Below are 25483 nucleotides of genomic sequence, written 5' to 3' on the forward strand. Positions count from 1 at the left end.
TGACAATGTCATACAATGGCTCAAGTTCGATGAGACCATAGCCACCGTTTCTCCATTTGATGTACAGCCTGTCTGCATCAGCTTTTGAATGGTGGATGACATGCATTGCGGTCAGTTTATGGGTTTGCTTGTCCATGTCCTTGATCTTTTCTGATCTCCAGTCCACTATTCCAAAGCTGTATGTGCAACAGGTACTGCTAGGCTGTTAATGGCAATGATCTTGTTCTTCAAGGTGATCTTAGTCTTCAGTACCAGACAGACTTAGTACTCTTTGTTGATGTTGTCCTTTATCTTGTTGAATACCATCGCTGTCATCTACAGCTATATATAAGGTACTAGATTCTTGTTTTATTCAGTCTGTTTTGATCTTTTCTTTTATTTGCTGGTTTGTGTCACTTTTCATGAAAAACAGGAACCGGTTGAAAGGAATTGTTATGGCATGCAGTAAAATAGCAGGTATAAACCTGAATTATCTTTTTCAGATTTACAGAGTCAGAACTATAAAGAACACTCAGGCAGGTCTTTCTAAACCTAGACACACCTTGTTCAGTGAGTTTAGGTTGTTTCTCATCTTGTCACAAATTTAGTCTGTAAAGATGCAGGACTAACAATTTTAAAAATTCATTTGTCCCTGTGGTTATTGGCCTTTTGAATAACACTTGTTTTTCTGTATAGATTAGCTTGTCTGTGGTGTGTTGATTGTTGTTCATGTTTGCCTGCTGTTTATGCAACAAATTACCCTTTTGGGGATAATAAAGTTTACCTTGACCTTGATCTTAACTCGAATTTGTGGTTCTACTGAAAGCTCTTGATGGTCAAGTCATTGTTTAGCTGGATGCTTTGGATTTGAACTCATTTGCCATTCTTATAGTATAGTATAGTGATGCACTTTTCCAGACCAAACTCCACTCTGATGTCATCAGTGAACATCTTGACAATGTACATTTCCTGCCTCATTTGCTCTTTGCGCTTTCAGAATGTCTTGAAATCATCCATGTAGAACATATTGACTTTTGTTGTCCCCATCAATCTTGTATCCCAGGCTTTGCATGTTGATCATGTTTGACAGTGGGATAAGAAGTCATGCAACAAAGAAGTGGTGATAGTCTTTCTGGAAGACTCCTCACTTGATGGTAACATTTTCTATCTGTACACTACCTTTCTGGTGAAAAGGTGCATCTTTGTGTTCCATTCCTTCATCGATTCCTCTACAATCTGGATAATTGTTGAACTGTGGCTTCAGTGGTCAGCCATTCTGGAATACCTTTGGATCTCTCAAACCTCATTTAGTTCTCTGGTTAGTTCTTGATGCACTGTCCTGAAGCTATTGATTCAGATGATTTGCAACTTGTCTAGACCTAGAAACTACCAGTTTTTGGCATTCTTGTTGATCTTGGTCATGTCACTGGGACTAAAATCACTCAATTCTTAGGTTGTAACTTTCTGGTGTGATCTCTCTTCACCTTGATCCAAGTTGCCTCACTGTTGTGCTTGGTGACATCTTCCAGAATTCCATGCTAAAATGTCTCAATCATTTGCTGAGGAGGGATTTATTGGGACCATCTGCTCGAAAAGATGGTGGTAGAACTTCTTTTAATCTTCTTTGAACATCTTGTTTTGGATGAACTGTACTCTTCTCTATTCATACCATCCTAGTGTCTAAGCTCACCTGAGAAAGGACCTCAAGCTCGATGTGCTCAACTAAAACATCAGTGTTTTAGTTGAGCACATCGAGCTTGAGGTCCTTTCTCAGTAACCTGTTAATATGTTGATGGATGTGTCTTTTGGCTACTCTACTCTGCAGTTCACTAAGGATGGAAAACTCATGCTCAATCTTGCTTTTATACCTTCTCTTTTAAAATTGGCTTTTTTTCTTGCCTTCTTGGGAGCATCCTCTACCTCACTAGTTATTGTTGGGGCTGCTGTGTATGTCTGTTAACTTCAGCGATATTTAGAGGGTACTCCTTAGCAGTCTTTGCCAGTATTTTGTTTGCTGTGTCTATCTCACTCAGGAGTCAGTCAAAAAGCTTATTGTTATTTCAGCTATACACAAGTATACATTGCATTTGTGTCATACAAGAAGCTGCACCCTTTTAATGTTGTTCCTCAGATAAGAAATATATAGTGTTCTTGCTATGTTGGCTCTGATGGTGCAGCTGGTTGTGTTTACTGCCTTCAGAACATGGTGCTTCAGAATATCTTTGCTAATCTGGTTCATTTCAAAGTCATGTAGCCATTTCCTTTTGTAAAATCTTGTTCCTTTGAGTGTTCGGTATATTTTAGGGAAGATATAAGAATTTCTCTGTTGCCGTATGGTGTAAGCGCTTCTGGTCTTTGATGCCTCCATCTTGGTCTTGGTGGTGTAATATGATCTACAGCGGCATAAGACCACATCAGATCTTTGTATTGGTTGATAGTCCACTGTTGTCTTGCCTTTTTGAATAAGTTGCTGGCTGTGGCTCTGGTGTTGGGCTAGCTAGGTCAGCACTGTAATCTGCTTAAAATTGATATCCATTCTGCCTGCTCGATTCAGTATTACACTGGTTGTTTTTCCCTTTGCAGCAGTTTTGTAGGGGAACAGACCCCTGTTAGCACTGCCACTGGGGCACCTGGCTGCAACACCTATGTCTAGCATATAACAGGTCCTATTTATGTTGTTCAATCAATTTCTCTTCATGTATTTGTTGCTTGATTAAATAAATAAATATACGATTTATTTATTTATTTATATTTGGTTTTTTTTCAGTGCATCTTCAGATTTTTTAGAAAAACAAAGGTGCTATGTGAAGTGCATAGTGTGTATTAATAATATGTAAGAAGATTCTCTCTGAAACTGTTAATTAGGTAACAATACAGATGGAAACTGGGAAAACTGGGATGTTGGTTAATTTGATATTAATACCTTAAATAATGCCTTTCCTTTACAAAAATACATTACCCATCTACTTGTTCTCACAAATACCAGTTTTGACTCTCTTTTAATGGTGCATTACATAGATGAAAACACAGCAATTATTCACTAAATATGTAGTATTTAGGAATATTCTTTGTCATTGTGAGGCTTGACCTGGGAGGAGGTTCAGCCATACGGCTCAACTCTTATGCCTCTTGTCAGCGTCAGCTCTGCATTGTCATGCAGCAGTTATAGGGAGCAGCTGGATTGGGAGAGGAAGAGTGCTTAAACAGGCACCTTTTGTGGATCAGCTGTGTCTGTCTTGGCTTTGTCCAGTTCTAGTCACCACCCCCCCCATCCCAGACTGTTGACTGGTTTTGAGATGCTAATGCCATGGCTATTCCACATCGTCCAGCTGAAGAGCATAGCTTAATGTGGTGGTGTCGGGGGAAGGGTGGGTGCAGACAGTAAGTGATTATGGAAATTATCCAGTGCATTTTACCTTGTCTCCTCCACACACACATACACATACTGTACACATACACAAACATACATACACCCCCTCCAACACACACATAAATACACACCTCCCCTCTACACACACAGTTTTGGGCATCATAGAAGTATATGTTTGTCAGACTCAAAAAGAGGCGGCCGGTGCTGAAGCAAATCTTCAACTTTGTCCAGTTCATTCAACCCAGCTAAGCATTAAAGAGTATAATTTTAAGAAAACAAACATAACATGCATTTTAACCACAAAGCACATCCTTCAATGTACTGTGTTTACTTGATTTTGTTATGTTTTGTTATGTAGCAAACAAAAATTGGTGGTGTTTGACATGAGTCACCATCAAGGCCTGACCATGCCATGTCACTCCTCTTTCTCCACATTTTTAAAGGACATTCATTCACATGTTCTTTATAGCTCTCTGTCTTAAGGAAAAATCACTGTAATACTCAGAATAAGATGGATAATTACATCTATTGTGAGTAATGCAAATCTTAAGCAAGGTTAGTGCTCACACTGCCCTCTTCTCAGAACTGGCAGTGCTCCCCCAGAGTTGCTCTCTTTGCCAGAATGTGGACTTGAGGGCAAACTAAACTTTTGAGTTGGACACTTTCTGACATTTGTCTGATTAAATGGAGATGTTCTGGCAGCAGAAAGGTGCATACAAATATCTGTTACCACACCTGCTAACTGCACATGAAAATCCCCAGCATCGAGTTAACAGTTAAGGTTTTGAATTAACCCTCACTGTGTCCAGGTGGACACAAATGAGCAGTGTACTGGTTTATTTTCACAGCCAGTCTTTTGCTGTGGATCTGTCGCCCGTCACCCTCAGTTGGTCCAGCTGCAGTCCAGGATTCCTCTCTGCCTGTGGTCCCCATGCCAATCTGTTCTTCCATCGTGCTAGTGACATCTGCTTCTGGGTGACTGCAGGATTAAAGTGCGACAAGAAGGGTGGGTAAAGTGTGGACAGCACAGCAACTTCCCTAGACCCAGATGGTCCATCCAGACACTCTGTGGTTCAAATGACAATCCCCCTTGCACACCCACATAAGCACATACAATGGCTCAGACAACAGACATTGTGCACATTATTCTTTGGAACTAAAATACAGTGGACTTAACAGAGTGAATACAGTATTTGTTAATGGTTTCTTCATTACACTTGCCTTGTTCTTTATGAGCAAATTTGTGAAACAGTCACTGCTGCAGATGTAATATGTTTCTGATGGTAATAATATCTGGTCCCTCAAGAGCTGTTGTTGATACATGCAGATGGACAGATGAAGTGATATTTCATCATGATTTACAGGATTGTGTCAAGAGCTGCAGACGGTATGCATGTATACTGTATAATTCATCTAAAAACAGTGCATTAAGAGCACTCTCAGTGGTAAAGATCTGTGTGGATGCATGTGTTTTGGTGACCTGTGGGTCCTTCTCCTTGGTAGGTTGACTCCTACCTGAGATGACACGGTCACTTGGATTTGCACCTGGGTGACAGGTGGTGAGTCAGCAGTGCTCTGCACCTCATACTGTTTACAATGGAACTCTGCATGTGTGTGTGTATATGCAGGTGTGTGTGCAAGTGAGTGTGTGTGAGAGAGAGAGAGAGAGAGATACACACGTGTGAACTCAAGATAGAATGTTCAGTGAAGCAGATTAAAAATTTGAATCTAGGTAGAAAAGTCATATGTTTCTTATCTTTAAAGACTATTAAATAACACTTTATTTACCATGCATATGAAATTTTAAACATATGTGCCTGCAATGAAAAACAGGTTTTACAATAAGTATTCATTAAGAATCAACTGCAAACATTGTCTTTAAAAATTAAATAAACACCTTGTTTTCCCTCAAGTTTCACAAGATAAAGCTGTGGAGTTCAGAACGTTCAGTTACCTGTTGGTAGATATGGAAATGAGTTGTGAAATATCCACAATTTCCTCATCTGAACCACGTCATGATGACTGTTCATCTGGAAGAGACTGTACAGTTTATTCAAAGCATGTAAAAAGGATTAAATAATAGAATTAATGAGAATTAATTCCTCTTGACCACTACCTAGGCATTTGACTTAAGTATGATAGGAATTCAAGGAGTTGTGTGGCTCCCAATCACATGGTAAAAGCTATTTTCTCTCAAACCCTAAGTTTCTTATATATCAAATATGGTCTCAGAAATTCAGATTAATGACAGATTGCCAGGGAAATTAATCTGAAAAGAAACCTACTGGATTAAACACCAATATAGAATTGTACTAAACCTGAAATACCTCCAAAATTTCACTGTGTTAACTGTAATAGGATGTTGTGTCTCAACAACAATTCTGAAGAATACATAAATTGCGACTAATCAATTCTGCTTTGACATACAATTACATCTAGGCTTGTTGTTCTTATGGAAAAGCCATATTTGTTCCTCATTATACTGAATGAAGGGTCCTGTGGGGGTACATAGCACAAGCCAACACACATTTCCATTTAATTGCATAAAATGTTCATTCTAGACTGTCCTCAGCCTCATAGTGATCATTAAGTGGGGTCAGAAAGAAAATGTCATGGAGTGTTAAATAGCACATAAAAAAGACAAAAAAAATGTACTCGCTGATCAGTTAATGTTGTCATATCACGAGATCATAAACAGAGAGATAAAGCTCTCAGCATGATCTACAAAGTGTCTCCACCACTCTTTCTCTCTCTGTCTCATTACCCACCTTCATAATGAAATTAGGCTAATCCAGGCAGAGGGAGGATGCTAGTTATACACAGACACACAGCAGACTACACCCTCCAACTGCTATATTGTTTTTCTAGCAAATTGGGGCTTTGCCTAGCTGGGAAAAGGATGTTGTGGGTGGTTTCTGACTGCATAGCCCTGTAACAGTGAATATGTGATTGAGTTAAGTCATGCCAGTAAAGTTATTTGTGTCTGAGTTAAAATGATTTTGTCATTTTTTCCCTCTAAGGCTACATATCAAAGTCCTTTCATGTTTTGTGGTGAATTATGTGCCTGGCAAAATTACAGTATGGAATTGAATATATTTTACTGATTTATAAGTATTCAAGAATTCCACGTATTTATTTCAATACAGTTCACTGGATTAAATTTATTAGTGTAAGGCCAGTAAGCACCATTTGGGAGTCATAAACCAATATAAATCAGTGTTGTATCTATAATCTAGAATAATTATCTGGTGGCAGTTAACCAGTTCCTGTGCAATACAAACCTTCTCCAGGAGCCACCAGGCTAAGTCTGAGTCCGTGCTATAATTAAATAGGCCTGAGGTCAGCTGCTGCTGGATCACCAACTCTGTCTGTGACTGAAGTGTTATTTAATTTAAGTAACAGTAACATCAACTATTATTATTATTATTATTATTATTATTATTATTATTATTATTATGTACTTCTTTTAATTGGTATGTTGCCTTACACCTTACTTATTCAGGTAAGAATAAACCTTTGTAAGAAATATAACTACTAAAAGTTCTCTCATTTTCTGAAGTCTTTTGAAATAACTGATACAAAAAAAATAAAACCTCATTATCAATTTCAGTTGCTTATGAAACAAAAGCGCCACCTGTTGACTATAGATCGAAAAGCATGTAGCAATATTTATGTACACACAATGACCACTTTATTAGAGACACCTTTCTAGCAGTGTTGCACTTCTTTCAGCCTTCTTCTAGCCAGAACAATATCAATTCATCATAGCATAGATTCCACTAGATGTTGAAATCTTTCTACAAGACTTTTGGCCCATGTGGACAGGATAGCTTCTTGCAGGTGCCGGAAATTAGATTGAGGTACTTATGTGCTCTGAATAGCCGGTTCTATCTCATCCCAGAGATGCTCTATAGGATTAGAATCTGGGGACTATGAAGGTCAGGGAAGCAAAACTCACTGTCATGTTCATGAAACCAATCCATGACAACGTTTGTAGCAAGGTACATTGTCCTGCTGAAAGTACCCTTCTGCCAAAGGGTAAACAGCTGACATGAAAGGATAAACTTGGTCAGCCACAATGCATAGGTAAGTCCTATTGTCCAAATGTCCATACACAGGTATCAGAAAACCAAGGGTGTGCCAAGAAAACATACCCTGCACCATTATCAGCCTGAACTGTTGACACCTGAGAGGAAGGACTCATCAGTTCATGCTGTTTGTGCCAATTTCGGACCCTTCCTTCAGCATGGTGCAACAGAAATCTAGATTCATCTGAGCAGGCAATGTTTTTCCACTGCTCCATGATCCAATTTTTGGACATGTTAGTTGGAGCACCAGAGTTGTATTTAGCTGCAATTTGCTTGACTGTGCACCTCCTGTTTGTCTCGACTTCCTCCTCTGACCCATTTTGTTGATGAATTGTTTATGTTCACAGGATTCTCTTTCGCTGGATGTTTTTTCCTTGATCATACCATTCTTGGTACACTCTCAACACCATTTCACAAGAAAACACCATGGGTTTGGCAGTTTCTAAATACTGACCCCAGCTAGTCTACAAGTGATGACCATGCTTCATTTGAATTTACTTGGATCGCTCAGATTTCCCATTCTAATATGGATTCACAATGAAACTGAACCACAGAACACTTGCTCACGTGATTTTATTCTGCACTCTGGAGTCACATGTCTAACTTCCTTACAGGGCAGCTACAATTGTGAAAGGGCAGTTGATGTAATAAAGTGGCCATTCAGTGCATACATAATGTTGAGAAAAATTGTCTTTGTTTTTAGTTTTAGTCCATATAAAATTGAAATAAATAAAAAATAAAGCTGCTCAGTTTTGGTTTGAAATATAAGGCCTACTGCACATGCATTTATTATCAAAACTATTGTACAAATAAGAACATTTCTATGCATTGATAAATAGTGTCAGTATTTGCAATAAAATCATCTAACAAATGTTTTAAAAATTACATTTTTAAAACTGTTTGACTTTTTTCAATGCACAAAATAATTCAAATTAAAATTACATTAAATGGAAGTTTTATCGTACTTTTTTTTTGTCAAGAGTATGCTTTATACAAAACTTCCTACTTAGAATTTTTGGATAACAGAAGGTTCAGAAGAAGAAGGTTCAGAAGAAACTGTTCAGAATTTCCTGTTTAATTGTTCACTGTGGATAAGTAGACCGTTTCCTTTAATCGGGCAGACTAGTGCACGCTACGTGACGTGCGTACTCGCAAGGGCGTGCGTTTGACGACGTAAGATGCTGGCGCTGACGTTGACGTCAACAAGTACATGCTGATTTGCTAACAACAGGAATAGGTCTTACGCGATTTTACAAGACCATCGTTTTTGAGAGAGATTTCGTAGTATGCAACGGCTTTGCTCGGATTTAGTTACACCGCACGTGTTGTTTAAATGCCAAGGTGTATGTCCTTGCTACCTGGCTGACATGAAATACAAATAAGAGTGATATTTGTTCTGTGTAATACGAATGCTTTTAGATAAATATTCGGACAGTGTCATACTGCTGTTTGTGGTATATGGTGTTCGATACTGGTAAGGCTAAACACTAGCTACATATCTTAAGTACTTATGTTGTCTGTATGCTACTCTACGAATTAAAATCTCAGAGTACTTCAGCTATCTTATTAAAATTGTGGCTAATAACACATGCATTCTTTACAAGCGGACAAGGAGCTAGGTCTCTACTAAACTACCTAGCTACATAGATAGCTGTTAATCGAGAACTCATGTTGAGGTGTAAACTTAGCTTAATTGCACTCTGTTATGCCTATATTTGTTGTGCTAACTTGGGAGCTATCTTATCTTGGCATCTAGCTAAGTTAGTGAGCTTCTAAAGCCCTAATATTAGCAGTTTGAGTGTATATATATGGAATCTTTTTTCTTTAATTTGAAATTCATGCTCACGTTTGATATATTTATGTCGAGCTACTGATGTTTGATGTTACCTGGCACCATTTTCGTGAGGGAGACCCAGGAACGATTCTGTATTTCCTGTTTGACATAAACAAGTTTCTAAAATGTATTTATTTATTCATTTTATTATGTCCAGGTTCTGTCCCAAAATGAAGTACATCCTTGTGACAGGCGGTGTCATATCTGGAATTGGCAAAGGTATCATTGCCAGTAGTGTAGGAACCATACTCAAGTCTTGTGGCCTTCACGTCACTGCAATCAAAATTGATCCCTATATTAATATTGATGCTGGCACTTTCTCTCCTTACGAGCATGGTAAGTTTGCAGTCAGTAGTTGCTGTCTTTTTATGTTACCTTCTGGACTGTGACCCATTCTTACATCAGCCTGGGTTTGCAGGTGAAGTGTTTGTGCTGGATGATGGTGGTGAAGTTGACCTGGATTTGGGAAACTACGAGCGCTTTCTGGACATCCGACTAACTAAAGACAACAACCTGACCACTGGGAAGATCTATCAGTCTGTTATAACAAAAGAAAGGAGAGGGGATTATCTTGGCAAAACTGTGCAAGGTGAGTCTCGTTTTTAAACATGGCATCCGTTTAGGAAAGAGATCAAGACTCAAATGCATGAACTGAAGACTTAAACTGAATAGTTTTTTTGTTTGTTTTTTTTCCCCTATGATTGAATAGCCATTTAAATAGGGACCATTACACACTAAATATTTTGGAGCAGTAGTTTTTAATTCCCAACATATTTGTGAAAATATTCTTAACCAGTAGTTAATGCCTTCAGTTCTGATTCATTCACTTGTATACTTATTGTCATCAGTACATGGACGAGTGTAGCATGGCTTGGTACAGGGTTCTTTTGCCCATAGCAATAGTATTCAGTTTTCAATGAAATGGTGCCTCCTGTGTCTTCATTGATCTTTTAAAAGGATTCAATTATGTGCAAATTGAAAGATTTATATCAGCATATTTAATTCCTGCCTTTTATCCGTACTGTCTTTCTGATGAAATACACTAAAATAAGCATTGTTTTCTTAGTTTAGTGATTTGAGTCACAGTAGGGCTGCACAGAATGTTGATTCTTAATCTGTACATTCTTGCCATGTTGTTCCCTGCATCATATAAATAAATGATCCTTAAATATTGTTATGAGTGCATGTCACACTAATAATGAAAGTTCTGTACTTTTCCAGAGAAAGTTATGAATTCATGTACAGGTGTAAATAATCTAATTTGAGGTGATTTTTTTTTTTCTTTTCTAAATGTGATGGATGACTGATGAAAGATCTGTGTTTTTATAGTGGTGCCACACATCACTGATGCCATTCAAGAATGGGTCATGCGACAAGCAAAAGTCTCAGTGGATGATGATGGTGTTGAGCCACAAGTCTGTGTCATTGAGGTAGGGCTCTTTCAGTGTAATATATTTGAGTTTATGGTTAAACTTGGTGTTTTACTATCTTTTATCTTGAAGATATTTGTTTTTTGACATAGTTAGGAGGTACCGTTGGAGACATAGAGAGTATGCCTTTCATTGAAGCCTTCAGACAGTTTCAGTTCAAAGTGAAGCGCGAGAACTTCTGCAATATTCATGTTAGCCTTGTTCCCCAGGTAGGAGAGAACAGTCACCATTCTTTCTTTATCCATACTCGGCATTGCATTTATAGAACTTAAGCAGTCAAACAGAATAAGAAGGTGGTATTATCTTGTTTTGGATTGTTCTCAGCCCAGCACTACAGGAGAGCAGAAGACTAAACCAACTCAGAACAGTGTGCGGGAGCTTCGTGGCCTGGGACTGTCACCAGATCTGGTCAGCCAAATTGCTTTTCTACTTCTATTATAATCGAGTGGACTGAATTGTCTCGCATATAAATACCACTATGGAACCAAAGCAAATATCAGATATTTCTCCAACTAGTCGGCTATTTTATTTGGATGTGTGTTACACTGAAGCAGAATCTTCAGGGATTATCTAGACAGAAAACAAACAAATTAAACAAAACTAATTGGGATCAAGGATAGGGAGATAATGGACGTAACATGGTAGAGGTTAAGTTTTTTTTGGGATGGTAGATGATGGGGCATAAACTCATATGCATATTCTTGAGAGTACTTATTTCTTATGTTTATAATGATCCAGAGCTTGTAAACTCTCCCTTGTAAATGCATGCTTCATGTGGTTCAGATCAGGTGACTGGTTTTACCAGTGAGAAACATTTTCGTTTTTCAACCCTGAAAACCTCCATAGATATTTTAGTAGTATGTTTGGATAACTGTCTTCTTGAAAAGTGACATATTGGGTCATATGCTTTGAATCACGAGCAGTTATTTTTCTTCTCAACACTTTCCTAATTCCATTGTACTTTTCTCCTTTTCATTTAGATTGTCTGCCGCTGTTCCACACCTCTTGATACTGCGGTGAAAGAAAAGATCTCCATGTTTTGTCATGTGGAGCCAGAGCAGGTATCTTCATTTATTAGCACTGAGCTACAGTATCAAAAGTACAACCTGTTGCCCCTGATCTGATCCAAGACTATTTTGCTTGCTGTTATTGAAGGTTAGAGTGAGGCAGTGTCTTAGTTGTCTGCACTTTATTTCTTTTTAGGTGATCTGCATACATGATGTGTCCTCACTCTATAGAGTACCCTTGCTCTTGGAGGATCAGGGCATGGTGGAATACTTTTGTCGAAGGCTGGACCTACCCATTGAGAAAAGGCCCCACAGAATGCTTACTAAATGGAAGGAAATGTCAGATAGGTAAGGATCTTCTTATGCTTTACATTTTAAAGGCATAAAGCAATACTCAATGTGGTGAGGCTGTTTCTTGCCTACTTGTTGTGACTGACATATTTTTCAACAGGACTGACCGGCTTTTGGAGCACACATCAATTGCATTAGTGGGAAAGTACACTAAGCTTTCAGATTCCTATGCCTCAGTCATTAAAGCTCTGGAACATTCTGCCCTTGCAATTAACTACAAGCTAGAGGTCAAAGTAAGGAGCATTGTTGATTGTTGATTGATGACTCCACCAGTTACTTGTGTTTTAAAATTGTTTCCTTTAGTTTTCATGTGTAGTTTTTGGTTCAACCTGGATTTTTTGACTGTGGGGGAAATAAATACACACACACACACACACACACACACACACACACACACAAATAAATAAATAAATGTATTATTTTTTTCATTCTACATGACCATCTGTTCAGTACATAGATTCAGCAGACTTGGAGCCGAGCACCCAGCAGGAAGAGCCAGTGAAGTACCATGAGGCCTGGCAGAAGCTCTGCAGTGCCAAGTGAGGACCTAGTCCACTGTCTCAAATGCACACTTACACCCATCCTACTAGGACCCACATGTATTTTTCTGTATCACAGTTAAACTATGGTCAACAATATACTTGTATGTGGGGTGTGTAATAGGAAAAACAAAACCCTAAATTATAGTAAAAGTAGCATTTATATTATGTTTAAGTTGGGGCAATTTTTGTATATTTCTGTACTGTAATTGAGTAAACACATTGAGTGAATTACTTTAAATTACCTTTGAAATTCATTTCCTATTTTCAAGGTATAGTAACAAACATATTTCCATATATCAGAAAAATGTCTCAGGATGTCAATACTAACTATAAAGTAATAAGAAGTTACTTAAATACAGTAACTTCAAAGAAGCTACTTAAATGCAATTCTTTTTATGTCTCTATTGAAAATATGTCTCTCTTATGGTCCTCGATATATTTACCCTGTACTAAGTGTAACCTGTAAATATGTTGGTTTCTGACTTTCTGTTTTGACTGTTAAGTGGTGTTTTGGTACCTGGAGGCTTTGGTGTACGAGGCACTGAGGGGAAGATTCAGGCTATTAGATGGGCAAGACAACAGAAAAAGCCATTTTTAGGTAAAGGAGGTTCTTGATTTTATTAGTGCAGCAATTATAATTTATGAATAAGTACAAGCTAATATCCAAACTGTTCAAGATGCCTTTTTACTCAGTAGGTTATTCAGTCTTATCTTACCCTCAGAGTTTAGATGTACTGGTGGTCAATGTTTAGTGTCCAAACCAGGATGGAGAAGAAAAAAAAAACATGTTGTGGTTTGCAGGCATTTGTCTAGGCATGCAGCTTGCTGTGTGTGAGTTTGCCCGCAATGTGCTTGGGTGGCAAGGTAAGCCTACAGAGACGATCTGCACTGGCATTTCCAACAGATGTTTGGCAGTCTTTTTTTTTAAAGCTTGTATCCATGTTGTCTTATTGGAAAGATGCCAACTCAACTGAATTTGATCCTGAAACAAAGCACCCTGTGGTAGGTAACCTTTTGTTCTCATGAATGCTTTGTGATGAATTGTGTGAAAATATTTCATTACAAGTGTTGTATTATACAGACCACACTGGTTCTGAAACACATGGTATTGGTAATTGGTAATATCTGCTGTGCATCTGTAGTAATCTTCATTTATGTTAATGTAGGTCATTGACATGCCAGAACATAATCCAGGACAAATGGGTGGCACTATGAGATTAGGGAAAAGACGAACCATTTTTAACAGCACCTCAAGCATACTAAGTAAGTAATCATCTTTGAAGATGGATTATTAACACAGAAGCATTAGGAACTACACTTTTTGTAGAGTTTGGCTATTGTGATTGCTTGACTATTGTGTGACATTGAAAATATATAATGATACTTAGGACTGATGGAATTTTCATTCTATTTTGACATTTTAGGAAAACTGTATGGAGATGTTGAACATGTTGATGAAAGACATAGACACCGCTTTGAGGTTAAAACAATTAAGAAAACAAAACAAAACTAATATCCATTGCATATTTGTGTAGTATTCAGAGTTTTTGTGTGTGTGCATTTCTTGTGCGTGTGCTCTATTCCCCAAGGTGAATCCAGAGCTGAAGCACCACTTTGAGGAGAAGGGACTCCGCTTTGTGGGCCAGGACCTGGCGGGGAAGAGGATGGAAGTTATTGAACTTGAAGGTCAGTGAAGGTGCCTTACTCTCCTATCAGTCAAGATGCATCTTAGCTTGCCTTAAGTCTTTTTTGTGTGTGTGTGTGTGTGTGTGTGTGTGTGTGTGTGTGTGTGTGTGTGTGTGTGTGTGTGTGTGTGTGTGTGTGTGTGTGTGTGTGCGCGTCTTGGCAGATCACCCTTATTTTGTCGGCGTACAGTACCATCCAGAATTTACCTCACGCCCTATTAAGCCTTCACCCCCATATTTTGGCCTGCTTCTAGCAGCTGCAGCAAAACTTCAGAGCTACCTGATTAAAGGATGCAGACTTTCACCACGGTAATGCTTAGGACACAGTCCTAAGATGTTATGTTTAATTGACTTACTGATTTATTAGTAGAATAATGGCTCCTTGTAGTTTATTTAATTCCCCAAATATCTTCTTTTTAATCACTGTTTTACCCATTACAGATTCAAAACACATTAACATTGTCAGCAGTTTATGATAAAATTAAATTAACAGCTTAATGAGTTTAATGGGGAAGATAATGTGTTGCTATTTAAATTATGTCTTGAGACACTTTGTTTATTTCTTCTCAGAGACACATACAGTGACTGCAGTGGCAGTAGCTCTCCAGACTCTGAACTCTCTGATCTCAAATTCCTGTCTGTTTGATAGAAGGGATATAGCCAAATGGGCAAGCACAAAAACTATGGGGGAAAAGTGCTTCTTGCCTTTTTTCACTGCTGCTGAGGACAAAACTGGTCAGCTGAAAAGTTGTCCTCCTCTGAAAACTACATGTATGTTTCTAACTATTGTTGCCTATTGTTTGTACTCATTTTGCTTAAAAAAGAATTTATATTAGAATTTCCCAAACAGAATCAAAAACAGTTGGCTTTTAAAAGTATTTAATATTTTAAGCACTACAACATAACACAGTTATATATTTTTTCTGTTTAGTTCAAATGAAACGTGTATTTATACACAGTCCTGAAAAATACATAAATATGTGTATAATTAATATTTTAGAATGGGTAAGATGTATGTTGTCAGCAGATAGGCCTTTGTATTTTCTGTTGTTTCCATAGAAAAGAGCACTGCATCAGATTGGACATGCATCTATGAGGCACTGCACCTTTTGACTCTGTCTGCCATTTTAGTATGTTTTAAAAGTCTCCAGGTACTGTGTAGAGAAAGTAGCTATTTTGAAACCTGGAAGTTCATGTATTCTCTGCATGGATACTGGGTTAGACAAGAGATACTGATACTTCACCTTAGTGTACACTGTAACTTATTTTATTTTATTGTTTTGTGTCTTAAAATAAATCTTATGAATCACGTTGAAGGCTAACGCCCTTGTCTTCAATGCGTATGTCAATATGACAAAAGTTATGAATCTGCTTCTCATCGAGAGGCTTTTATGCAAAATCATACTTCCGCCGCCGTCGATTTTTTTTTTTTTTTTTTTTTTTTTTTTTTTTTTTTTTTTTTTTTTTTTTTTTTTGATGTTTTCACTGGCTATGTAGCTAGCCAGCTAGTTAATGGCAGGTCTGAAAATTGGCCGGAGCAATACCTTGATGGTTATCGTTGGATTCTAGATGCTGGCATCGAAGATGTGGAAATAATACCACGTTTCTAAAACCAGGTATGTTTTTGTAATTTCTTGGAAAATGTTTCTAGTTATGCTGTGTATGCCTTATTGTCTATTCTCCATTACTGAATAACCAAAAATAACTTTAGCTAGCTAGATAGCTAAATTAGCTAAATGCTAAATTAGCTATCTGCAATATAGCTAATATAGATTACGGATTAGAGTAGCAGGCGGACTGTAATGTAGTTAAACAACAATTTGTATGAAGAAATAATATGATTCATGTTCCAAACAAAAACATGAACAACCTATTCATCGGCTCAGTGCAATTCTAGTGTGCGACTTGGCTATCTTGCTATCCAGCTATTTTGCTAACGCTAGCTAGTAGTTATTTTATCTGATGTTGGTCTCGCAGTCAGGATGGGTAAGATTACCGAGCGCTAAATGTTGTTAGCTAGGTTTAGATAACTAGCAGACTAGCTAGCTACATTTCTTTTTATCACTTTTTTTGCTGTATCACATAGGTTAGCTAGCTACGGTACTGTAACTAGTTCAAGGAAAACAAAACTTTTCCAAATGTTCTAGTTAGCTAGCTGTTTACTTAACAAACATGGCCAGCGTGGAAGTCTGTCATCTAGCATTATACAAATTAATGAAAGAGAAGCTAATGTACAGCTAGTTAGTAGTCTTCCGTGCCACCCGCTGTCAAATTAGATGGTAATTAGCTAGTTCGACGGTGCATGTCAACTAAAACTCGGTAAATCGATATGATGGCTATTCCACCTAATTTTACCTGGCTGGTTGTATAAAAGAATGTTCAGCAGAACATTTTTTAACGCAGAGGTAATTCAGAGTGCTTTGCATAACAGTAATAAGAGCATTCATCGTATAAAAAGGATTATGTAAACTAAATACAAATATAAATGATTAAAGTAGTTTTTAAGTAACTTCACAACGAATAAAATTACTCTAAAACAGAAAGGGGTACACATGCTTAACCAAAGGGACAGGAGAACAAATGTTTTCAGCTTTTATTTTAAAATGGCCAATGTTTAGGCACCTCTTTTATCACAGGCGGTTCCACCTATGGATAGTATAGTAGCTAAATGCTGTCTCACTGCGTTTTGTTGTGGTTTTAGGCTCTTAATTTCTTGTTGATCTAGGAGACTTGTGATTGTCCTTTTCTTATATGTCAGAGATGTATTTGGGCATCAAATCATTTATTACTTTATAAACAAATAGTAACACCTTTAACTAAATTGTATTGGAAGTTTAACTCCGATGGGTATCTTTGTTGACTTGGAACAATTGTCCAAATGCAAGCTTGTAAAGGTTGAATAGGGGAAGTGCAAGAACTGGTCACTGGGAAAGCCTGCTTGTCAATGCGACACAACTTGAACCATCTTAGGACCATTTGGAAGAGGCATACATAGTTTTCTAGTCTTTCCAAAGGTATGACCACCAGTACAGATACTTTGCCTGTATGGGTAAAAGGTGAATGAATGTTGTTTAGAACCTTTACAAGAAAGGTCTCAGTGCTGTGATGTAGCCTAGCCTAGCCTATATTCAAAAATCTGTTTAGCTGATTGAAGGAAGAAAAAAAAAGCTTTCCTATAAACAGGAGGCCTGAAAAAGGTGCTTATGTAGGCATCCAAATTACTATTTTTATTGTTTTTGTTTTTTTAGAGTGACTACTTCAGTTTTCAAACCATACTCTCAGTGCGCTAGGCAGGTGGGGACTTGAGGCACCAGGTTTTTAAGTGCTTTATTGTTTCTTCAAAAGGTAAAGTCAATGTTAGTAAATTCAGACAGAGTACATTCTTTATGGTGATAGGTATGGCCTAGTCTCCTTATTTGACAGGGAAATACTACCAGACTAATATTTTGGATTTTGCCATTTGAAGGATGCAAATTCATTACATTTGTTGGGCAGAGGATTTCAGGGGAAACCTGTGCTGCAGGATTTCTTAGCCTTTCAACAATAGCAATTAGATTGCATGGATTTGTAATGTTTTTGGGTGTAATATCAGAAAAGAATGTTTGTCTAGCCTTTTAATTTAATAAATGTTTCTATTGATACATATTTTGTGATTCTAATTATTTATTTGTGTTACTTCAGTTTATTAGATAAAGATTTAAAAAAAATTATTTAACTTTTCTTTGTCTACACTCAGAATGTTTGTTTTGTTACAGTTGAACACGTCTAATCACAGCCTTACAGGAGGCTCATGATTGGCATCCATTGACTGCCATAGCATGAACCAATATCAACAACAGACTAGCCGGTCCAACCTCTACAGTGTTGTGAAAGCTGAGGCCTCGTCAACACCACCCCTTGCCACTAGTATGGCAAATAGCACTACTATCCCAGGAAAGGTCTTAGGCACACCTGGGCCTGCAGGGAGACTGAGTCCTGAAGGAGGCCAGGTAAGGCTGTGTACCTTCCTAAAAACCTTTAATACATAGAGGCTGTTGGTTTTTTTAAGACTATATGCTGATCTAGCCGCTATAAAATATTTTTGTTTTGGTGCTGATTTATGTCAGAGCAGTTCAAAATCTGTAAATTTTGGTTTGTCTGCTCCCATAATGAACCAAGCATGGCCATTCATTGAAAACGCAGTGCTTGGTGCATTGTCACTTCTTTGTATGTCACCCTGACATCCTGAAATGATATGCATCTAAATGTGTTCGACCCATCCGCAGTATGAATTTATCTTGCAGGTCCTCAGTAAAAAGAAACTGCAAGACCTTGTGCGGGAAATTGACCCCAATGAGCAGCTTGATGAGGACGTTGAAGAGGTCTTTTATCATGCTTTCCTTTAATGTCACTTGTCCATAGACTTTTCACAGACTCCACAGCATTGCCTTTGTATCTCAAAATGGTTTGCCTACAATGAACAGTGAAGTACCAGAAGCATGCAAAATTGCTTACTGTCACTCATTTGTCAAATAATTCACTTGATGTTTCACTTAAATGATTCACTTAATTCACTTCACTAAACTTAACCCCATTTTCTTGATTTATTGTAGAATAAGTCCTGATATTGATTCAGCAGAAAAATGTGGTATCTGGTGGTGTCCTTACAGAAACCTTATGTATGCATTTAGCTCAAGGACATTTTTGAAATGATCTTGTGTACACATTGTGTTGTTCCTTCACTTCAGCTGGGAAATGATCCACTTTGGCTGTTTGTCCTCTTTCTTAGATGTTGCTGCAAGTTGCTGATGATTTCATAGAGAGTGTTGTAACTGCTGCCTGCCAGCTTGCCCGACACCGGAAGTCTAACACTCTGGAAGTAAAGGACGTCCAGCTGCACCTTGGTGAGAACTTTGTCGCTCATTTTTGTGACTGGTCAGGCCTGCTTCCTGGACATCTAAACAGGCATTTTGTTTGTTTTTAATCTGTGAATGTTTGATTACAAATCTTCAAAAGTCTTCACAATCCAGCACATTTTAAAGTTGTTGTCTGTATCCCTAGTCGGTTTTGTAGTATGTAATCTATAATAGACATTATTTCCTGCTTATGGATCTGTTTTTATCAGGGTGAAGTTTAGTAGACATGCAGTAGAGTTCTTTTAACGCAGTGCTTCATTGTGCTCTGATTCCATAGAGCGACAGTGGAATATGTGGATCCCAGGATTTGGCTCAGATGAAATCCGACCGTACAAGAAGGCATGCACCACAGAAGCACATAAACAGGTCAGTCCTAGGATGTGGTATGAACACAAGTGTATGTTGAAAAACAGGTGAGTCATTTTTCTGACTGTCTCTCTCTTATTCCAGCGAATGGCACTGATCCGTAAGACAACCAAAAAGTAGCGATTTCCAGCAGAAGACCAACAAATTTTTCACTCATGACAGCTCTTTGGGGTTTGGCACTGAGGATGACCTATAACTTTTCAAGGTATTGCCATTCAGGAGTAGCAGGCCTCTATATCAATATAATAGAGACAATAATTTCTGACAAGTGGTTCTGTTTTTTCCCCCTAGAATCATTTTTCCAAACTGCTGTTTTAACCCTTTTGTGTGGCTGTATTAGTGTGTCTTGTGATTAGCATGACTATAATAGGCCATACTATTATAGGCCTAAATGCTAAAGTAGATTATCTTAAATGTTGCATGTAATATGAAGATTGGGTCAGATCACTTACTGTGGGCATTCACTTTTTTACACCAGCCGCTATGAAAGTAGCATGTAGAAACTGTCTAGCTGCATATTTATCAGTAGTCTCTTATTCCCTGAGTAGTCTCTCATTTCTTGAGAAATGTCAGTTGTATTGTTTCTTTGGATAATTTTCAAACGGTTTAATTTGTGAGCTTTTTGGTGTAAATGGCCTATAACGTGTAATCGTACTGGGCGTGTTGTGCTTGCCCTTGAAGTCTAATAAAGACTCAGTGCCACATTTGGTCATGTATTTTACTGATTGGGGATGCAGTTTAATAATGTTCATTATTTCTCATTATCTTGAAAGGAGCGATGGTTTTATTAGTCAAATGTGTGATGCAAAGCATCGTCATCATTTAGTCACAATACTCCACCCCACTGTGTGTGTCTGCAGTCATCTCTAAATTAAGGTGTCACTATTTGAATTAAAATTTATGATTGAATTTTGCATGCAACATAGAACATATTGTGGTTCAGCATAATAAATATTTAATAAGAAGCCACATTAATTCTGCCACTCCATATTAGTAGTGCCTTTCTACTCACTGGTAGGTAATTTCAGATTAGCACACTTCTTTCCTCATTGAGCTTGTAGGCCTACATACATACAGTGGTTATTGAGGATATTATTATTATTGTAAATAATGGCAAGTGAACATGAATTGTACTTGTCCTAGAGAAATAGGCAAGCCTTAATATGAAAAACTTTGGTGCAGTAATATTACATTTATTGTAGGTAACAGAGAGGGTACCCAGAGTAGACACATGGTGTCAGTATCATGATTTTAATGTTTTGATGGACCCCTTTCTAGTTCTGCATGTTGTGGTGCTAGATTCAGGTGTTTTCTATTGGGATTTTATGTGGTCCATCAGGGACCTCCTGTATACAGTACTTTTCATTAGTACTCAAATAACATTGGTCATTTGTAGTGTTTTCCATACTAATTTTTTTCTAAGTATCATGCTTCTTTATATAATCCTGTGCTATTGTTGATTTTTATTTTTTATTTTTTGCTTGTTTTACCATAAATAAAAAGATCTGAACATGTAACCTTTTGTGTATGAAGTCAGTAAAATGAGTAGAAATATGCCCTACTCCAGAGTCCTAAGATGTGAAAGTGGTGCTTGAAAAATGGGCACGAAGCCTATAAGGTATGTATGCCTAATAAATTAACCTGTGAGTGTCAGTACAAGTATGTTCAAGTAAGTCAGTGAAAATACAAATGTTTCTATTAAAACCAACGGCAAGTGTACAACACACATTAAAAAAACAGTAAATTAATTAAATAGCTATTATTTTTAATTAAGTGCAATACATGTATTTGTTGATTGTTAATTGACTTTATGATTTGATACTACAGAACACAGCTAGCAATAGTCAGATTAAAAAAAAAAACTTCATCTCACATAACTGCATATTGAAGTTGCTAATCAGCCAAACGCAGAGTTAAAAGTATGACAGAATCTTGTCATGCATATCTGGTTGTAAAAAGCAAAAATCCTAGAGCTGTGAAATCTGGTCCACGTTCTCTTGAAATGATATTTGATGGAACATAAGCAGAGCCCTCTAATTTAGGTGAGAACATGAGCCTCATGAGTGAAGCGGAAGCTCAGTGCTGACAGTAGGCTATGTTTGTTTTAGAGCAGCCATTCAGAGTATTCTCAGGCTTATTGCATGGTCAATCACCGTGGTCAGGTCGTTAATCCACTGAAAGCACTTTTGAAGGACAATTAAGGGGCTCTGGCCTAGCAAGAACAGCGGTCAGTGGGTTTCTCTGGTACACTGCTCTGTGGCTTTCGGAGCTGGTGGGTTTGTGGTGCCGAGCTCTTCACTCCATCCCAGCCCTCACGCAGCTGCACTTCCCCGTTCAGCAGCCCCTGGTAGACACGACGAGTCAGCAGCTCGAAGGCCTCGCGGATGTTGTGGCCGGTTTTGGCGGAGGCTTCCACGTAGGGTGCCCCAAGCTGAGCCGCCAGCTTCTCGGCCTCCGCTCGCTGGACCACGCGCTCTCCAGCCTCCTCCCGGTCATTCTTGTGGCCCACCAGCACAAAGAGCACAGTGTGAGGCTTCACGTGCTCACACACCTCTGTATACCACTCGTGCACATGCTCAAATGAGGCACGGTTGGCCACGTCGAACACCAGCAGGCCTCCCACTGAGTTTCGGTAGTAGGAACGTGTCACTGACCTGCAACAAGCACCACATAGTAGACTCTAATGTATGCACTATTACTGAAGATATTATGATGAATAAATAATGTAACATGACTACAAACAATTTACTTTAAAAGCTGCTAAACTCTACTTTAGCAGTAGAAACTAGAAGCTAAGTAGAACATAGTGCTACTTGTCATTCTAGTATTCCTAGAGCCAAAAGCACCTGATTACTGGCAGGATAGAACATGCTCATTGCTGCTGTATAAGTGCATAAGTGTAGCTGCTATAAATTTTGTAAGTATACATCTACATACATCTGAGCAATTTTCCTATATGAAAAGACTATTAACTTTTTCTACCAGTCTATCTTGTACCAACATTTCTGTCATACTGAATGGATATTTGTATACAAGCACTGCATATAACATATAATTGACTTATAGTTTGTAGTGTTCTTGTACATCTTAGATAACTGCCCAAGATAACTGACCTATTGAATGATAATTTACTTTAATATGAAGATGTATAACACTTATCTGTGATAATCAGATGATCACTATACTGTGAATTGAGAGGTTCTTAACATCTCTTGGCTATACAAATCTTACTGTGATTCAAATTATGAGACCAAATTGGCTTGATAGTTATGATGTGAGAAGTCAACACCAAGTCATCAACAGCAGTTTATAATCTGTAGAAACAAGCCAGACCAAAAGCATACAGCCTAAAAGTATACAAAGCTTATTATTTGCACCTATGAAAATGTTTCATAAAGATTTGTAGCTGGAATAGGCTTTTATATTAACCATATAGGAAGAATGAAAAAGGGGTTTTCCTCTGGATCATCTGAATAACCGTTTCCAAGTATTTACATGGGGTTATGCAAATCTGGTCAGTTGTTTTGTACAGCCAATGTTCAGATAAATACACAATGCTTTTGCACTAGTAATGCACAGATGAGCCTTAAAAATCCATACTCATCTAGGAAATAGCTCATTTGTTTCTGTATTAATAATAAAGTTTGATAAAGTTAATATCCAAAAATGAATAAAAATGGACAAGAACAGCTCTTTACAATAGAATGTCTAACCACTAAGCAATCCCAGCACCATTGGTTCATACCTGAACCTCTCTTGGCCAGCCGTGTCCCAGAATTGTAGCTTAATCCTTACACCGGGCTCCACCTCCAGGAAGTGCACATAGAAGTCCACTCCAACTGTCTGGTTGATCGTCTCCAGAAACAGGTCCTCAGTGTAGCGTTTCAGCATGGATGACTTGCCCACGGTAGAGTCACCCAGCATGATTATGCGGAACTGGTACTGCCACAGTGTGAGGTCCATGGTCACCGCTGGCCAAAGCAGGCCTTGACACACCGCACCTCCACGGCAGATGTGCACCAGCTGGGCACTTTTACCTGTGCCTCTCTGTACTAGACCAGAAGGGAGCAGTGTGTCAGCCCAGGTTCTACTGTGAGGTTTTGGTCTCTACGCATCCTCAGTTGTAACAGCAGGAGAGACAGGTCCACAGTTTTGGTGTTTAGTGAAGTCCCTCTGAGCTTGCTCAGGTTTGCGCACCAGACTGAGACAAGCCAGTTGGACTTTTGAAGGGGTGGAACCTCACTACTTTGATCTGCTTATTCATCTTTGCCTGCTCATACTTGTTAGAGGGAGTGGTTTAAGAGAAAAGAGGAATTCCTTTTTCTTTTTTATAATCATGCCAGAGGGCAGGACTGAGCAATTTCATATCAGGACAAGCCCAGTATTTCCTGTTGAGACCAGCGTTGAGCACTGCTCATTGTATTTCTCTCACAAACTGGGGAAGTTCACTGTTGTAAAGAGTTCAGCATTTGGTAAAGAGTCTGTTGGTGGGTACTGCCTAACTGTGTATGGCATCAGGGTCATATGTAATCTGCTTCAAAAATGTAACTGGAGGAGTTAAGATACTTACAGAAGTCCAAGCACCCCATCCTCCACACCAGACAGGAGGTGGATGTCAGAGCTCTGTCCCATAAGACACAGACAGGATGACTAGAAGGGGCATGCTAAAAAATTAACTAAGCTACAGTCATGCATTGTTTTGTTTTATTGGACCCACAATATGTCTTTATCCATTATTATTTCCATAAACAACTGGGACATACGTGGGTGCAGAAAAGGTGCATGCACATAGTGTTGGCTCCTTTCAAACATCTTACATCAGCCAGTAGGAGTGGAAATGAGCTCCAGTGAAGAAGCAAAACATTTAGTGTTTACCCAGACCAATAGGTTGAGAGAGAGAGAGAGAGAATTTGCTACTGAGTGAACACTGAGTATTTAAATTTTAGTTGAAAGCCCACACAGATTTACAGTATTTAAAGTTCAGTGTCTCTTACCTGATATCAAGTAATAATGTAGAGAGGAAAATGTGATTTATCATTTCCTACCCTAAAGTACCAGGAAACTTCGAAGAATTTGTTCGTGTAGTCTGAGTATCAGCCCCTTAAAATAGAGAATATGCATTCATCTTGAAAATTGCATGCAAGTTAGAACTCTAAATCATGAAGAAATCGTTGAATAATGAGTAAGGCTAATTTTGTTGGGATTCTTTTAAAGAATGTAGTTCTTTTAAAAGCACTATAGAGAGGCTACTAAAGAGAAGTGTTCAGGATGTCTGCAAAAAGCTCAGACTAGTTACAGGAAACACTGGACATCATCCCACATAATCCACAAATCTGGCCCATGTGGTAAAGTGGCACAAAGGAAACAAAGGAATTAATCTTCTACATCTAAACCCATAAATCTGATAACATTAAAAAACCTTCTAATTTAGCCACTGCTTTGTATTGCACCTTGGTGGGTCAAAGTGGTGTTTCTGTTTCACTTTTCACAGCATGAACCATACCCTTCTACAGCTTCTAGTCCAGCACACTGCACTTCATGTCCACTGGTAACACAAAGGCACAGAAGTAGCTGCACCACTACAATGTAAAATAAGTGACACTACATAATATATACATTTTTGCACACCAGAGTATTACAGTAAATAAAATGGGAAAAACATAAAACACAAAATTTTCTTTTAATCACTGATTATCTGACTGGCAAATTTGTTGTTGCACCATTTTTAACATGTCCCTATGTTAAATGAATGAAGATTATCAGTATTAGAGATCGCAAATGACGCAGGAAAAAAATCTGAGAGGGCTGAACTGAGATCACTTTTTGCCTTTCATATCCAAACAAAGACAAATATTTTTATTTACATATTACTGGGTTTCATTATGCTGTCATTATTTTTAACCACAAGGTGGAGACAAACCTTTATTTTTCGCTCG

At 38.2% G+C, this 25483-nt stretch overlaps 3 protein-coding genes across 6 annotated transcripts; 2 read left to right on the plus strand and 1 right to left on the minus strand.

Moving 5' to 3' along the window:
• Positions 1–8642: 8642 nt before the first annotated feature.
• On the plus strand, positions 8643–15608 carry ctps1b (CTP synthase 1b). Of its 2 annotated transcripts, XR_003410087.2 has the most exons (19): positions 8643–8911; positions 9429–9607; positions 9690–9860; positions 10601–10701; positions 10794–10910; positions 11026–11109; positions 11682–11762; positions 11905–12056; positions 12160–12292; positions 12510–12598; positions 13105–13199; positions 13403–13465; positions 13560–13603; positions 13768–13864; positions 14026–14081; positions 14191–14287; positions 14451–14595; positions 14857–15057; positions 15346–15608. XR_003410087.2 is itself a non-coding variant. In XM_027001623.2 (18 exons), the coding sequence occupies exons 1-18, from the start codon at positions 8847–8849 to the stop codon at positions 14930–14932; spliced, it is 1845 nt and encodes a 614-aa protein (XP_026857424.2). In that variant the 5' UTR covers positions 8643–8846; the 3' UTR covers positions 14933–15608. The 2 variants fall into 2 exon arrangements, 1 of the variants encoding a protein (XP_026857424.2); XM_027001623.2 differs by having other exon boundaries at positions 14857–15608.
• Positions 15609–15770: 162 nt separating this feature from the next.
• Positions 15771–20263, plus strand: taf12 (TAF12 RNA polymerase II, TATA box binding protein (TBP)-associated factor). 3 transcript variants are annotated; one of them, XM_027001594.2, is made up of 7 exons: positions 15771–15902; positions 17535–17631; positions 18042–18275; positions 18570–18647; positions 19055–19169; positions 19459–19547; positions 19632–20263. In XM_027001594.2, exons 3-7 carry the CDS (start codon positions 18105–18107, stop codon positions 19665–19667), a joined length of 489 nt encoding a protein of 162 aa, XP_026857395.1. In that variant the 5' UTR covers positions 15771–15902; positions 17535–17631; positions 18042–18104; the 3' UTR covers positions 19668–20263. The 3 variants fall into 3 exon arrangements, 2 of the variants coding, with proteins under 2 accessions (XP_026857395.1, XP_026857394.1); XR_003410085.2 differs by lacking the exon at positions 17535–17631 and having other exon boundaries at positions 15772–15902; positions 19632–19752; positions 19839–20263; XM_027001593.2 differs by lacking the exon at positions 17535–17631 and having other exon boundaries at positions 15772–15902.
• On the minus strand, positions 19959–23775 carry rab42b (RAB42, member RAS oncogene family). The gene is made up of 2 exons (XM_027001591.2): positions 23293–23775; positions 19959–22201 (listed from the first exon to the last, which is right to left on the minus strand). Exons 1-2 carry the CDS (start codon positions 23508–23510, stop codon positions 21760–21762), a joined length of 660 nt encoding a protein of 219 aa, XP_026857392.1. The 5' UTR covers positions 23511–23775; the 3' UTR covers positions 19959–21759.
• Positions 23776–25483: the final 1708 nt, after the last annotated feature.

This window comes from Electrophorus electricus, chromosome 10 (assembly GCF_013358815.1).
Source record: "Electrophorus electricus isolate fEleEle1 chromosome 10, fEleEle1.pri, whole genome shotgun sequence".
In the NCBI taxonomy this organism is placed as follows: Eukaryota; Metazoa; Chordata; class Actinopteri; order Gymnotiformes; family Gymnotidae; genus Electrophorus; species Electrophorus electricus.